Source organism: Protobothrops mucrosquamatus, unplaced genomic scaffold (assembly GCF_001527695.2).
Source record: "Protobothrops mucrosquamatus isolate PMUCROS unplaced genomic scaffold, P.Mucros_1.0 scaffold_61, whole genome shotgun sequence".
NCBI lineage: Eukaryota > Metazoa > Chordata > Lepidosauria > Squamata > Viperidae > Protobothrops > Protobothrops mucrosquamatus.
The window spans coordinates 40,588-56,852 of record NW_015386137.1 but is presented as its reverse complement, the minus strand read 5'-3'; the positions used below and the strand labels follow the sequence as shown (position 1 = coordinate 56,852).

Below are 16,265 nucleotides of genomic sequence, written 5' to 3'. Positions count from 1 at the left end.
TGAGTCAGATTCGGAAGGCTCACACCTGGATGTGCTAATTGATGCTCGCAGGCGTCGTCAATTAGCAAGAGAAAAACAACAGCAGTCTATGCGACAACTCCAAAGTAAACGGAGAAGGCAATGAGAGGCAACACCCTGGGATTGCTGTATAAAAAGGGGAGGTGTGGGCGGTGCTGGTTGCTGAAGGCAACCGTTTGCACAGTGCTTCTTGGAATCCTGGTCTGTTCGTCTTGTTTGCAACGTGTTCCTGTGGACTATTTCCTTCCTTTGGACTTGAGTTTTGCTGTTTGTGTTTTGGACTTATTGACAGGTTTGTCACCCAAATAAAAGGGATTTTGTTTTGTTTTAAAGTCTCCAGCCTATTGTATCAGCAGGGGTTTGTTTCCTTGTGCCTCTAACAAGGACGGCAATAGGCTGGGATAGAACAAGGGGTTTGTACCCCTTTACTATGCCTTGGTAAGGCCACACTTGCAGTATTGCATCCAATTTTGGCCGTCACGACATCAAAAAGATGTTGAGACTCTGGGAAGGGTACAGAGAAGAGCAACAAAGTTGATCAGAGGATCGGAGGCTAAAAAATACGAAGAACGGTTGCAGGGATTGTACATGTCTAGTTTAATGAAAAGAAGGACTAGGAGTGACGTGATAGCAGCGTTCCAATATCTCAGGGGCTGCCACAAAGAAGGGGGGGGTCAACCAAAAAAGCACCTGAAGGCAGGACAAGAAGCAACGGGTGGAAACTAATCGAGGAGAGAACCAACTTAAGATCTAAGGAGAAATTTCCTGACATTGAGAACAATCAACCAGCGGAACGGCTTGCCTCCAGACATTGTGAGGGACCCATCACTTTGAAGAAGAGACCAGACAGCCATTTGTCTGGAATCGTATAGGGCAGGAGTAGGCAACCTTGGCTCTTTTATGACTCGTGGACTTCAACTCCCAGAATTCCTGAGCCAGCCATGCTGAGGGGAAAGGGAGAGGTTTCCAAGCTGAGCCATGCTGGCTCAGGAATTCTGGGAATTGAAGTCCACGAGTCATAAAAGAGCCAAAGTTGCCTATCCCTGGTATAGAGTCTCTTTTGGGGTGGGGAGGGTTGGACTAGAGGACCTTCATGGTCCCTTCCAGCTCTGTAGTCCTGTTACAGGCTTTTTGCAAGGCCTTTCAGATGCAGATTTGTCAACCATGCATAGCATCCAGTAATGTGGCAGAGCCTATACAGGGGTGGGCACGTTGATTTGTTGTTACTGGTTCTCTCTGTGTTTTTTTAATTCTGTTGATTACTTGTGTGCTTTTTTTTCATAGTTGTCTTTTTTATGAGGTTTTTTTTTTAATTGTCGTTACCCATCCAGCATCATGAATTTGTGGTGAAGGGTCATGTAAGTTGCAGTAATAAGTAATAATCAAACACGTAAACAACAACAGGAGTTAAAAATATAATAATGAGAGATTCCCTCAGGGAGGCACTCCCTTAATGTGGTCATGGGGCTTGTGTGCTCTGATGAAGATGAGAGCTAGGCCAGAGGTTCCACCATACTGAACAGATCTCATCGGAGGAGTCAGGCAAAGAGCGTCTCTCCCATAAAAAATATGGTGGAACGTTATTTGCAAAAACCAATGCCGGATTGGTTATCACTTGGGTCAACAAGGACCATGCTAGGGGTTGGAGTTCCTGGATATCTGGTGACCAATGGGCTGCAATTAATCAGAATAGTACTGGAAGGGACCTTGGAGGTCTTCTAGTCCAGGGCTTTTCAACCTTTTCAACCTTTTCACCCATTGTACCACTTTTAGGATATGGCAACATCCGAGTACCACCAGTCGCCTAGCAAGGTGTCAAAAACCTGATGACCAAAAAAAAAAAAGGAAAAAAGTGATAAAGTACAGGTAGTCCTCGACTTACAACAGTTTGCTTACTGACTGTTTGAAGTTAGAATGGCACTGAAAAAAGTGCCCCCCAAGCCACAGCCGAGAAAGACACCTGCCTGCCCGCCCGGCGGCGCTCTTCCTCCTGTCCGAGGTTTCCGTTGTTGTGAGCATTTCTGTTGAGGATTGGCAGCAGGGGTGGGGTGGGGGGGTGTTTGGTTTTTATTCCCCCTGTCTGCTGGGTGGTTGCAGCAGGTTTTGGTCCCTTCACATGACCCCGGGACACTGTGACCGTCATAAATATGAATCAGTTGCCAAGCATCTGAATGTAAATCACAAGACCCTGGAGAGGCTGCAACATTCCAGCTGATTGGCGCTTCTTCTGGGCTCAGCAGAAGCGTCAGGATCAGCGCCAAGCTCCAGCTGGAGCCTGGCACTGATCCTGGCGCTTCCACTGAGCCCTGACAGCCCTGCAGCTCCAGCCATCTCTCGCTCAGGCTTGTGTGGTGCTGCCACCGGTTCAGCTCATTCCCCTCCCCCGCTACCCACTTTTCTAGGATGGTCGCGTACCACCTGCCAGGTGCCAATGTACCACAGGTGGTACCCGTACCACTGGTTGAAAAGCCCTGTTCTAATCTAGCCCTGTGCTGAAGCAGGAGACCCTATACCAGGGGTCTTCAAACTTGGCCCTTTTATGACTTGTGGACTTCAACTCCCAGAATTCCTCAGCCAGTGTGCCCATTCATGCAAACTTAAACCCTGCTGAGAAAAATCCCATCAACAGGCTCAGCCAACCTCCAGGGAACATCCGGGCTTCAGGGATTTGCAAAATGCNCTGTCCATCCCAGTTCATCCCATCCCTGTCCTGTCCATCCCAGTCAATTCCAGTTCATCTGTCTCATCCCATCCCTGTCCATCCAAGTTCATCCCATCCCTGTCCTGTCCATCCCAGTCAATTCCAGTTCATCCGTCCCATCCCATCCCTGTCCATCCCATTCATCTTATCCCTGTCCTGTCCATCCCAGTCCATCCCAGTTCATCCCATCCCTATCCTGTCCATCCCAGTCCATCCATCTCATCCCTGTCCTGTCCATCCCAGTCAATTCCAGTTCATCCATCCCTGTCCTGTCCATCCCAGTTCATCCCTCCCATCCCTGTCTTGTCCAGTCCATTCCAGTCCATCTGATCCCACCTCACCTCACCCCTCCCTTCTCCTGGTATGTGGCTTGCTTGGAAAGATTCCAGACAATTTCCAATTTTAAAAATAGCAGAAGGAAAGATAGTAGCTAAACCCAACATTAGCACATAACATTGTGACGTTGATTAAACAACTCTTGAGGTGAGTAATTAAAAATTATGTGAGCTTGGTCCATAAATTAATCGAACTTATCTTTATGAAGAGAAGTATTGAAAAGCGCCAGGTGCGATAACAATCAAAAGCCAATAAATCTTTAACAAATAAATTTTACAGTGTTGCCTTTATGGGAATCTTGAAAAGCCTAAATGTGTGATAAATCGGTTTGTGTGGTTGTGTGTGTGAGTGAGAGAAAGAGAGAGAGAGAGAGAGAGAGAGAGAGAAGGGAAAATGAGAGTAGGAAAAACAGAGTGAAACATGAAATGAGAGAGAGAAGCAGGGAAAGCAAAAAAGAAAGGAAAAAGAGAGAAGTAGGAAAAACAAATGGAAAAAGAGAGAAACAGGAAATGAGAGAGAAGCAGGGAAAGCAAAAGAGGAAGAACAGAAAATGAGAGAAGTAGGAAAAACAGAAATGGAAAAAGAAACAGGAAATGAGAGAATCAGGGAAAGCAAAAGAGAGAAAGAAAAATAGAAAATAGAGAGAAATAGGAAAAACAAACAGGGAAAATGAGAAAGAGAGAACAAAACAGGAAATAGAGAGAAGCAGGGAAAGCAAGAGAGAGAGAAACAGGGAAAGCAAAAGAGAAAAAAATGGAAAATGACAGAGAAGTAGGAAAAAGAGAAACGGAAAACGAGAGAGAGAAACAAAATGAGAGACAGAAGCAGGGAAGGCAAAAGAGAGAGAAAGAAAAAAAGGAAAAAGAGAAGTAGGAAAAACAGAAAGAGAGAGAGAGAGAGAGAGATGAGAGGAGATGAGATATATGAGATTTCCGGTGAACGTTTTATTGTTTTTGTAGTTCCTCCTTTTCACTGGAAAAGTTGAGGGAGACGCCTCGTAAGAACAACTGGAAAACTTCCTGGTCTTCTTCTTCGTTCAATCTGCAGGAGTTTCTGACGAGAGGAATTTGAGACCCAGGCAACTGCGGAAAGGGCAGAAGACCGCAGCGAAGGCCAGAGCAGCTGTGGATTTGAATCCGGCCCCAATGGAGGTCCTGAAAAGGATTGGAGAAGAAGCTGGGCAGCAGGTGGGTTGGGCTTTTCCTGTTAGAGCAGCAGCAGGAGGACACCGCGGCTCACGTTTGCCCACGTGGTGGGCTTGTGCAGCTAGCCACTCAACATTAGCGGGAGTCGGGTGGCGTATTTGAAGGACCAGCCGTCTCCAATTCTGAACGACTTGCCTCCAGAAGTGGTGGGTGCTCCATCCCTGGAGGTTTTTTAAGAAGCGATGGTCTGAAATGGGATGGGGGTTTCCTGCTCGAGCAGGGGGTTGGACTAGAAGACCTCAAAGGTCCCTTCCAACTCTAGTATTCTGTTATACACAAACCTTTATGGCAGTGGTGGTGAACCTATGGCATGCGTGCCAAAGGCGGCACTCAGAGCCCTCTCTGTTGGCACACGCGCCACCGCCACCAGCAGCAGGTGCATCAGGCCACCACTGCTGCCCAGAGCAGGAGCCTCGCCCAGCACAGTGAAGCGACCGACTAGCAAGCTTGAGTAGAGGTGGTAGAGCAGAGGTCACCAACCATTAGGAGGGGGAAGCATTTTACATGCATGCATGCATGCATGCACGGGGCCGCGAGCACAAACGTGCTGCAAATGGGGCGGGGCTAGTGCCTGCGTGATACTATCCCTGCTCCGTTCTTGCATGGTGCAGCGCCTTGTATCTGCACCCCACGGCACGTCTGGTTTTTGCGCCTTGCAGCATGGTGGCCCATTTTTGTGCCCCCAGTTTTTGCGTGCCAGAGGTGGCGTTCAGAGGCGCCACCCTGCCCCCCCCCATGAGGGCATCACAATGCTGATGTGGCCCTGGCACTTTGTGATAAATAAGTGGGTTTGGGGTTGCGGTTTGGGCACTCGGTCTCTAAAACAGCGGTTCTCAACCTATGGGTCGCGACCCCATTTGGGGTCGATCGACCATTTCAAGGGGGTCGCCAAGCAAGGCTGTCCGCCATTTTTTTTCCCCCTTCTCCGGCGGGTGCCTTACCTCCCTTGTGCTGGGCCAGCTGGTGGTCGGCCTGCTCCGTCTCTGCCGCTTGCCAGCTACGCCTCGGCCGGCGCAGGGGGCGGAACCACACATGCGTGGGGCTCCCGGGCAGGGAAAGTCCTCGACTTACGACCAGTTTAGTCCTCGACTTACGACCGGTTTAGTCCTCGACTTACGACCAGTTGGGGGTCACGGCATTAAAAAGGTTGAGAACACTGCTCTAAAAGGTTCGCCATCACTGCTTTATGGCCTTTAGATCTGCCAGGACAAGCATGCTTCGAGTCCTGTCTGTTAATGGAGTCCCATTGGAGTCGGGGCAGGAAGAGTGTACCCCTTTTTGGAAGACCATTCCCTTCCCCAGCTATTAGATTGACCCCGATCCTACAGGGGTTTCTACCCCTTTATTATGCTTTGGTAAGGCCACACTTCTAATATTGCATCCAATTTTGGTCGTCACGATATCAAAAAGATGTTGAGACTCTGGGAAGGGTACAGAGAAGAGCAACAAAGTTGATCAGAGGATTGGAGGCGAAAACATACGAACAACGGTTGCAGGGATTGTACATGTCTAGTTTAATGAAAAGAAGGACTAGGAGTGACGTGATAGCAGTCTTCCAGTATCTCAGGGGCTGCCACAAAGAAGAGGGGGGTCAACCAAAAAGCACCTGAAGGCAGGACAAGAAGCAACGGGTGAAAACTAATCGAGGAGAGAACCAACTTAAGATCTAAGGAGAAATTTCCTGACATTGAGAACAATCAACCAGCGGAACGGCTTGCCTCCAGAAGTTGCGAGGGACCCATCACTTTGAAGAAGAGACCAGACAGCCATTTGTCTGAAATGGTATAGAGCAGGGGTAGGCCACCTTGGCTCTTTTAGGACTCGTGGACTTCAACTCCCAGAATTCCTGAGCCAGCCACGCTGAGGGGAAAGGGAGAGCTATCCAAGCTGAGCCATGCTGGCTCAGGAATTCTGGGAGTTGAAGTCCACGAGTCATAAAAGAGCCAAAGTTGCCTATCCCTAGTATAGAGTTTCTTTGGGGAGGGGAAGGGTTGGACTGGAAGACCTTCAAGGTCCCTTCCAGCTCTGTGATCCTGTTACAGGCTTTTTGCAAGGCCTTTCAGATGCAGATTTGTCAACCATGCATAGCATCCAGTAATATGGCAGAGGTGGGCATGTTGATTTGTTGTTACTGGTTCTCTCTGTGATTTTTTTTTAATTCTGTTGATTACTTGTGTGCTTTTTTTCATAGTTGTCTTTTTTATGAGGTTTGTTTTTTTTTACTGTCGTTACCCATCCAGCATCATGAATATGTGGTGAAGGGTCATGTAAGTTGCAGTAATAAGTAATAATAAAAGACGTAAATAACAACAGGAGTTAAAAATATAATAATGAGAGATTCCCTCAGGGAGGCACTCCCTTAATGTGGTCATGGGGCTTGTGTGCTCTGATGAAGATGAGAGCTAGGCCAGAGGTTCCACCCTACTGAACAGATCTCATCGGAGGAGTCAGACAAAGAGCGTCTCTCCCATAAAAAATATGGGTGGAACGTTATTTGCAAAAACTAATGCCGGATTGGTCATCACTTGGGTCAACAAGGACCATGCTAGGGGTGGGAGTTCCTGGATATCTGGTGACCAATGGGCTGGAAGGGACCTTGGAGGTCTTCTAGTCCAGGGCTTTTCAACCTTTTCACCCATTGTACCACTTTTAGGATATAGCAACATCCGAGGACCACCAGTCGCCTAGCAAGGTGTCAAAAACTTCATGACCCCCCCAAAAAAGAAAAAAAGGGATAAAGTACAGGTAGTCCTCGACTTACAATAGTTCGCTTAGTGACTGTTCGAAGTTACAGTGGCACTGAAAAAAGTGCCCCCCAAGCCACAGCCGAGCAAGACACCTGCCTGCCCGCCCGGCGGCGCTCTTCCTCCTGTCCGAGGTTTTCATTGTTGTGAGCATTTCTGTTGAGGATTGGCAGCGGGGGTGGGGTGGGGGGGTGTTTGATTTTTATTCCCCCCATCTGCTGGGTGGTTGCAGCAGGTTTTGGTCCCTTCACATGACCCCGGGACACTGTGACCGTCATAAATATGAATCAGTTGCCAAGCATCTGAATGTAAATCACAAGACCCTGGAGAGGCTGCAACATTCCAGCTGATCGGCGCTTCTTCAGGGCTCAGCAGAAGTGCCAGGATCAGTGCTGAGCTCCAGCTGATTGGTGCTTCTTCTGGGCTCAGCAGAAGCACCAGGATCAGCGCCGAGCTCCAGCTGGAGCCTTGCGCTGATCCTGGTGCTTCCGCTGAGTCCTGACAACCCCGAAGAAGAGCTGATCCTGGCGCTTCTGCTGAGTCCTGACAGCCCTGCAGCTCCAGCCATCTCTCGCTCAGGCTTGTGCGGTGCTGCCACTGGTTCAGCTCATTCCCCTCCCCTGCTACCATTTTTCTGGGATGGTCGCATACCACCTCCCAGGTGCCAATGTACCACAGGTGGTACCCGTACCACTGGTTGAAAAGCCCTGTTCTAGTCTAGCCCTGTGCTGAAGCAGGAGACCCTATACCAGGGGTCTTCAAACTTGGCCCTTTTATGACTTGTGGACTTCAACTCCCAGAATTCCTCAGCCAGTGTGCCCATTCATGCAAACTTAAACCCTGCTGAGAAAAATCCCATCAACAGGCTCAGCCAACCTCCAGGGAACATCCGGGCTTCAGGGATTTGCAAAATGCCAAGAGGCCTGGGGCTAAGTGAATCTCAGCAGGGGAAGGTGCTTATCTTCTCCTGCAGACTGTGTTTTTCTTTCTGCGCTCAGGTGTGCCGAGTGTTGCGTTAGGAACCCAACAGTTCCTGAGTTCTAATTGCGGGTTTACCGGGTGTTTTGAGAAGCATCTGCTTGGCTTAAGTGCACCCGAAACCCAAGTCGCCAAAACAGAAACCCTGACGTGATCCTTCACCTGGGGCAATTGTGTGTCGAAATTCTTGGACTCACAAGGGGCAAAAGGGAGCTGCCGGTGTCTTCTGTTAACAGAGGAGCATGGTGTCACGGCACGCGCACCCCAAACGGTGAGCCCGGAGCCTTGGAAACCGGCTTGTCTTTTTAAAAAAAGAAGAAAAAAAAAACATATAGAGAATTTGAGCAGGTTAAAAACCCCAGAGCTCTTGATTTGAAGCAGTTTGAGTGAAAAGGCTGTTGTAAATTAAAAAAAAAAAATCAAAGGAAATGAAATTCTCCGTCGGCCTTGGGGTGGCCCGAATCTTCCCTGCGTGCAAGTTGATCGCTGGTATCTATTCCAAAGTCGGCTGGAAATGTTAACGTTTGTTCCCTTTTGAAGTCTTTGAAAGAAATAGCAACAAGCCAGAAAGATGCCGTTGATGAGATTTGTCTAACCCAGGGTTCTTCAAACTTGACCCTTTTATGACTTGTGGACTTCAACTCCCAGAATTCCTCAGCCAGGCACGCGAGGATCATGTGAAGGGTTAATACCGCTTTACAAGGCCTTGGTAAGGCCACACTTGGAGTACTGCATGCAGCTTTGGTCACCACGATGTAAAAAAGATGTTGAGACGAGTCTAAAAAGAGTGCAGAGAAGAGCAACAAAGATGATTAGGGGACTGGAGGCTAAAACATATAAGGAACGGTTGCTGGAATTGGGTCTGTCTAGTTTAACGAAGAGAAGGACGAGGGGGGACGACATGATAGCAGTGTTCCAGTATTTGAAGGGCTGCCACAAAGAAGAAAGGGGTCACCTTCAAGAAAAGATTGGACAACGTCTGACATGGGACAGGGTCTCTTGCTTGAGCAGGGAGTTGAACTTGACCTCCAAGATCCCTTCCAACTTTGTTATTCTGTTATTTACAGCAGGACTTGCCTAATAATAATAATAATAATAATAATAATAATAATAATAATAATAATAATAATAATAATAATAATAATAATAATAATAATAATAATAATAATAATAATAATAATAATAAAGTTGGAAGGGACCTTGGAGGTCATCGAGTCCAACCCCCTGCCCAGGCAGGAACCCTACACCATTTCAGACAAACGGCTGTCCAGTCTTTTCTTAAAAACTTCCAGTGTTGGAGCATTCACTGCTTCTGGAGGCAGGTTGTTCCACTGGTTAATTGTTCTGTCAGGAAGTTTCTCCTTAGTTCTAGATTGCTTCTCTCCTTGATTAGTTTCCATCCGTTGCTTCTTGTCCTGCCTTCAGGCACCTTGGAGAATAGCTTGACTCCCTCTTCTTTGGGGCAGCCCCTGAGATACTGGAACGCTGCTATCGTGTCCCCCCTCGTCCTTCTCTTCATTAAACTAGACATACCCAGTTCCAGCAACCGTTCCTTATATGTTTTAGCCTCCAGTTCCCTAGGCATTTTAGTTTGTTGATTTATAAGATTTATATGGCCACCCCTCTTGTGCAATAGAACTCAGGATGACTATCAAGCCCCTATGGATATATGGAACCATGAAAAGCAGGACCTCCCCTCAAAATTTTAAAAAAACCCCAAAACCTTTATACTCCAGCTGTCAGACCTGCCCCAGAACAATCGTTTAAGGAAGCCGGTCCTCAGCTCCAACTGATGGAGTGAAAAGGACTTTTACGAAGGCCAGGAGGAAACTGAATTTCCTGCTCAGCGATACAAAGACCCAAGCCCACCGTTTCCCCATCCCACCCCCCCACCCCCCCAATGTCCGGTCTGCTGCCACCCAATCCAGGATTGCCGCAGTGTTGTGGGAAACTCTGGGTTGTTTAGGCTGCTGGAATTTCACAGCCAGGGCAAGCCACCTGAAAGATGCTCGGCATACAAAATGCTCTGGTCTTTTTTTCACGTGTCAGCTCCCCTCTCCCCATTTCCCATCATGAGATACACAGGTGTAGTTTGCCCCAAAGGCCTTCCCCCCCCTTCCCCTTTGAGGGCAGGATGCCAGCAAGGCGCCAGGCCGACGATGGAGATCCTGCCATCGGCCAAGTTTTTAGTGTGCTAGAAAGAGCAGGTAATCCACTTAAGAACTGGCGGAGAGGGGGGGGAGGTCATAAAATGGGGCACGACTCATTTCACGACTGCCTTGTTTACCCGTGAAAATGTCAGGCTCAGTTGTAAGTTGAGGACTAGCTGCGTTCCAACACTCCTATCTGGTTACTAAGAACTGTTAAAAGTCTTCTTATAAGTTGGTGGAGCAAGCAGAAATTTGCTGGGCAGCGCAGCGCCCTCTGGTGGCGCAAGAGCGCAAATAAATCTTTGAGTAAAAATTAGAAAGAAAAAGGGACGATGACATCATTGGTACTCTGGCTTTATATATAAAGCCAGAGTACCAATGATGTCATCGTCCCTTTTTCTTTCTAATTTTTACTGGGCTGTCTGCTTAACATGCAGACAGCCCAGGTTCGAATCTCAGAAGGGTATGTCTGGTTGAAAAGAACTAAAAAGTTCGAAATGGCTATTCCAGTTCTCCCTTAATTCTTTGTTGGCAATCCAAATTTTGAAAACATATATGATGTCGCAGTTGGGACTGCTGCCTGTGGATGGTTCTAGTTTGAGCTGATACAGGCAAAAGATTCCTTTCTCCCATATTTGGGCCGACAGGGTGCACCAAACTCAAGATAATTCTTCTCCCCTGTCTCATAGCTGACAAAGTGAGAAAGAGCCTGTGGCCTAGAGGTTAATACATCTGCTTAACATGCAGACAGCCCAGGTTCGAATCTCAGAAGGGTATGTCTGGTTGAAAAGAACTAAAAAGTTCGAAATGGCTATTCCAGTTCTCCCTTAATTCTTTGTTGGCAATCCAAATTTTGAAAACACACACACACACACACATACACACACACACATATATATATATAGATTTTATTAGTTTTTATAGGGTTAGGGATAGGGTGGGGTCGGGATTAGGGTTGGGATTTGGGTTAAGGTTGGGGTTTTTCCAAGTAACATTTTCAATATTTAGCAAACAGCATAATGTCTGGGTACATGTATTTAACTAACCATAATAGATATAGTTAATTATCATAAACAATATGTTAATTCATCACTCAGTTGCCTTCTTCTTGCTAATATATATTCAAACTTACATATCACATCCCTTTCTCTCTGACTCGTTTTTCTAGCCATTGATAGAAATTATCCCATGCAAATACACTGAATCTTCTTTCTCTTTAATCTCTAAAGTCAGTCTATCCATTTCTGCACACTCTAGAATTTTCTTAATTAGTACTTCTTCAGTTGGTAAGTTTTCATTTTTCCAATGTTGGGCAAATACAATTCTTGCTGCTGTTAATATACAGTATGTAATATTAGATATCTACAGGTACTCTGGCTTTTCGATGCTCTAACTAGCAATTTGGTGGGCCGTGTGAGGCCTAAAGACTCATCCCAAGAGCAGAATGGGACGTTGCAATGACGTTTAGTGTATTTTGGAATTTGCAGCTAGAATTATGGGACGAAACTTTACTTGTCAATTGCCCAGGTTTTCGCCCTGCAATCAAATGCTGTATATAAGAGCTTGTTTGGAAGTCATTTGGGGAGTTTGAATCATTCATTTTTTTTTCTTTACATATCCAAAATGTACTTTTACCCTTTTTTTCCAGTTGTAATTTGCATTTCAAAAAGCCTTGTAACACCTCAGATCTTCAGAAGCAATTGCTGCTTCTGGCAAAAAAAAAAAAAAAATGTATTAGCCACAGATGATAAATTCCCAAAGGTTAAAAATAGGATTGCACCCCCTGCCCAAACCCCCATTTCTGAGGCCCCTGCAAAGATCACAGTCCTTCTCTTTTTCCTTCCTTCCAGTCCTTGAGGAAGCTTATTTGTAGAAGCAAATGCCAACAGTGACTCTTCCAGAGCAACATTTGGGGAAATTTATCCCCGTAGTTGTTTGTAAAAATGTGTCTTTTTTTCTTTCCACTTGTCTGTTCAAGTATGCCTGAATCTTCAGCCGAATCTGCAGCCGTTCGTGCTTGAAATACATGTATTGTCAATTCTTTTCCACGTTAATAAGTTCTTTTTGTAAATGTTGATTTTTTAAATTTTAGGGGTCGGACAAGGGAGAACCGAAAAGTGCTTCTTTAAAGGATTTATGCCCCGAAGACAAAAGGCGCATCGCGAACTTAATTAAGGAGCTTGCAAGGTGAGGATAAACTGCGTGTGAGAACTTCCTTCCCACTTATTGTTTTGTGAAGTGGAAGAGTGTCTCTTTATTCAAAGTGTGTTAACTCAATGTCTCCGAGCGATCACAGAAAGCTGACTAAAGGTCTCCCCTGCTGCAAACTTATTTGCTTACTTACTTCATTTCTATCCCGCCTTTTATTATTTTTAATAAACAACTCAAAGTGGCGAATCTACCTAACACTCTTTCCTTTTATTTTCCTCACAACCATAACAACCCTGGCAGGTGAGTTGTGCTGAGAGAGATTGAGTGGTGCAAGGTGACCCATCCGGCTTTCGTGCCTCAGGCGGGATTAGAACTCGCAGTCTCTCGGTGGTTTGGCCCAAAGTCACCCAGCCGGCTTTCATGCTTAAGGTGGGACTAGAATTCACGATCTCCTGGTGATCGGCCTGAGAATCACAAGCTGGATTTCCTGCCTAAGGCAAGATTAGAACTCACCATCAGTGCTAGCCTGCATTAACAGAGGGATAGAATCAAAATCATGTGAAGTGTTAATACCATTTTACAAGGCCTTGGTAAGGCCACACTTGGAATACTGCATCCAGTTTTGGTCACCACGATATAAAAAGGATGTTGAGACTCTGGAAAGAGTGCAGAGAAGAGCAACCAAGATGATCAGGGGACTGGAGGCTAAAGCATATAAGGAACAGTTGCTGGAATTGGGTACGTCTAGTTTAATGAAAAGAAGGACGAGGGGGGACATGATGGCAGACTTCCAGTATCTCAGGGGTTGCCACAAAGAAGAGGCAGTCAAGCTATTCTCCAAAGCGCCTGAAGGCAGGACAAGAAGCAATGGATGGAAATTAATCAAAGAGAGATCCAATCTAGATGTGAAATTTCCTGACAGAACAATTAATCAATAGAATGATTTGCCTGCAGAAGTTGTAGATACTCCATCACTGAGTAGAATTTACCATCTTCTGATTTTTGGCCTGATGCCGTAACTACTAGACCAGACTATCTATCTCACCCATGCATTGCTGAATAGCGTAAAACACCACTATTTACATACCACAGTAGCTGGATTTACACAACTTACTCAGGCCAACCTATCCAAGTTTAGGGACGGGAGTGAAAACAGCTAATTTGATTTCAATAAAAAGTTCGGTAAAAAAAAATTACGTTTATCCCACCTTTATTATTATTTTTATTAAAAATTTTCAGGCGGCAAACATATCTAATAGCCAAAAATGCTAGTACGAGCTTTGCCAGAGGAGACTCTTAAACCACTTTCCACTTCCCAGTACCATCTCGATGCCTTAGGATCAGAATCCCTGGCGCCTGGAAATTCTGGGAGTTATAGTTCCAGCAGCCGTCATGCAGCTTGCTCTCAATATGGAAGGTGCCAGTTTGGGAAGCCGGCTGGGTCACTTTCAGCCAATCACCAGGAGACTGGGAGTTCTAGTCCCGCCTTGGAAAGGCATGAAAATCAACTGAGTCGCTTTCAGCCAATCACCAGGAGACTGGGAGTTCTAGTCCCGCCTTGGAAAGGCATGAAAATCAACTGAGTCGCTTTCAGCCAATCACCAGGAGACTGGGAGTTCTAGTCCCGCCTTGGAAAGGCATGAAAATCAACTGAGTCGCTTTCAGCCAATCACCAGGAGGCTGGGAGTTCTAGTCCCGCCTTGGAAAGGCATGAAAATCAACTGAGTCGCTTTCAGCCAATCTCCAGGAGGCTGGGAGTTCTAGTCCCGCCTTGGAAAGGCATGAAAATCAACTGAGTCGCTTTCAGCCAATCACCAGGAGACTGGGAGTTCTAGTCCCGCCTTGGAAAGGCATGAAAATCAACTGAGTCGCTTTCAGCCAATCACCAGGAGACTGGGAGTTCTAGTCCCGCCTTGGAAAGGCATGAAAATCAACTGAGTCACTTTCAGCCAATCACCAGGAGACTGGGAGTTCTAGTCCTGCCTTAGGCACAAAAGCCAGCTGGGTGTCTTTGGGTCAGTCACCAGGAGACGGTGAGTTCTAGTTCCATTTTAGGCATAAAAGCTGACTGACTTTTGACCAATCACCAGAAGATTATGAGTTCTAGTCCTGTCTTAGATATGAAAGCCAGTTGGGTGGGCCAGTCGCCAGGAGAGGGGGAATTCTAGTCCCACCTTAGTCACAAAAGCCAGCTGGAAACAACAAGGAAACAACAAAGCTCAGAAAGCATCCAGCACCCCACACAGTTCAACCCCGAGTTACAATTATGATCTTCTGTCGGTATCTTTATTTATTAAACAAATTTACACGACACCCCCCTCCCAACTCACAAGTGTCTGGGGCAGCTTACAACATTAAATATCCACAATATACAAATCACACACTCCCCCCCCCCAATGGCAGCAGCAACACAACCAAACCGAACCCTTGATCGGCCCCTTCTATTTATGACGAGCAGAAGCAGCAGGAATCGTGAAAATGTGGGAGGTGGGCGGTAGAGGGGCTTCAGGCTGGTCCTGATCAAAATCCACGGCGTTCTGTCGGTGCCCGGGTATTTGTCTGATGGTGTGTGCGCTGTGTCCTTTTCACCTTTTCCCAGAGTGAGCGAGGAAAAAGAGGTGACGGAGGAGCGGCTGAAAGCCGAGCAGGAGGCCTTTGAGAAGAAGATCAGACAACTGGGAGATCAGAATGAGCTCATCATCAAAGAGAGGGAAGATATCCTTTCGGTGTGCGTGGGTACAATGGAGGGTGGGAGTGGGGAATGGACGGCGTGGAATTGAAAAAAGCCAACCAGGAAGAAATTAATTGCCCTGATTTATAGCTTGGGCGCACGTTCTCCGTGTGCTGCCATTCCGAAGCAATCCGAGGTGGCTGCCAACGGGTGCTGGCTGGGCTCATAGGAGCTTGAAACGGCCACCCACCTGTTCCCAGGATGTGGTTTTGCTGCGCAGGAGAGATTTGTCAAAAGTAGAAAGAATAGAATAACACACACACACAAAATAATTCTGCGCATTAGGAAAACACTGTATGGCCTGCTCCCTCCCGGCTCTCTTGCTTAGTTGTCCTACATCAGATTCGCCTTAGGGGAGATGCTACCCCAGTGGTGGCGAACCTATGGCACGCGTGCCAGAGGCGGCACTCGGAGCCCCCTCTGTGGGCACGCACGCCGTTGTCCCAGCCCCGCCTCCCCCATGGCCCCCTCCTCACCAGCAGCCCCCCTGGAGGAGAATCGCCCCTAGGTGCGGCCCGCACACGGCCAAGCACATACAGCAGGGACAAGACTCCGCCCTCGTGCCCTGTCGCGTGCAGATGATGCTGCAGGGCGCGGGCGGAAGGTGTGGCCACCATGGCGCTGCAGGGCCACTGGGCGATCTGTGGCCAGCCGTGAAGGCGGCGGGTGACCCTGCAAGGCGGGGTGGGTGGGGCTGGGCAGGACGGGGGCGGAGCAGCGGGGCGGGACGGGGGACGGGGCGATTTTTGGGCACTCGGTCTCTAAAAGGTTCACCATCACTGTGCTACCCCATGTTCTTCTGCAGCCGACCCCAACTCTTGCAGAAGTTGTGGAGGGCTTGAATCTGGTGAGAAATGGCAGACCATGGGATTGGTCAAGTGTTTTGATGGGCCCTTCCTTCCTTCCTTCCTTCCTTCCTTCCTTCCTGTCTATAAACTCTAAAATTCCAATAACAATTGAACTTACTCCTTCCTTCCTTCCTTCCTTCCTTCCTTCCGTACGCCCGTCCTTCCTGTCTATAAATTCTAAAATTCCAATAACAATTGAACTTACTCCTTCCTTCCTTCCTTCCTTCCTTCCTTCCTTCCTTCCAATAACAATTGAACTTCCTTCCTTCCTTCCTTCCCTCCCTCCCTCCCCCCATGCTTTCACTTCAAAGCTTTTTAAATGCAACATTTCTGAAGTCCAGGTTTCTTTTGTATGCCTCCAATAACACTGGCAAATTGTTGAGCTGAACCAGCTGGCAGTCCA

General features: G+C 47.3%; 1 protein-coding gene across 1 annotated transcript in view; it reads left to right on the top strand.

The window, feature by feature from the left end:
- The window catches only part of LOC107284380 (protein hinderin-like), a gene marked incomplete at its 3' end in the record, with an annotated part of 29,732 nt that extends 14,701 nt beyond the window's left edge, over positions 1-15,031 (top strand). Inside the window, exons 2-4 of the mRNA XM_015812428.1 lie at positions 4,103-4,242; positions 12,225-12,319; positions 14,883-15,031. Coding sequence (XP_015667914.1) covers positions 4,103-4,242; positions 12,225-12,319; positions 14,883-15,031 — 384 coding nt within the window. The remainder of the gene's footprint in view (positions 1-4,102; positions 4,243-12,224; positions 12,320-14,882) is intronic.
- Positions 15,032-16,265: the final 1,234 nt, after the last annotated feature.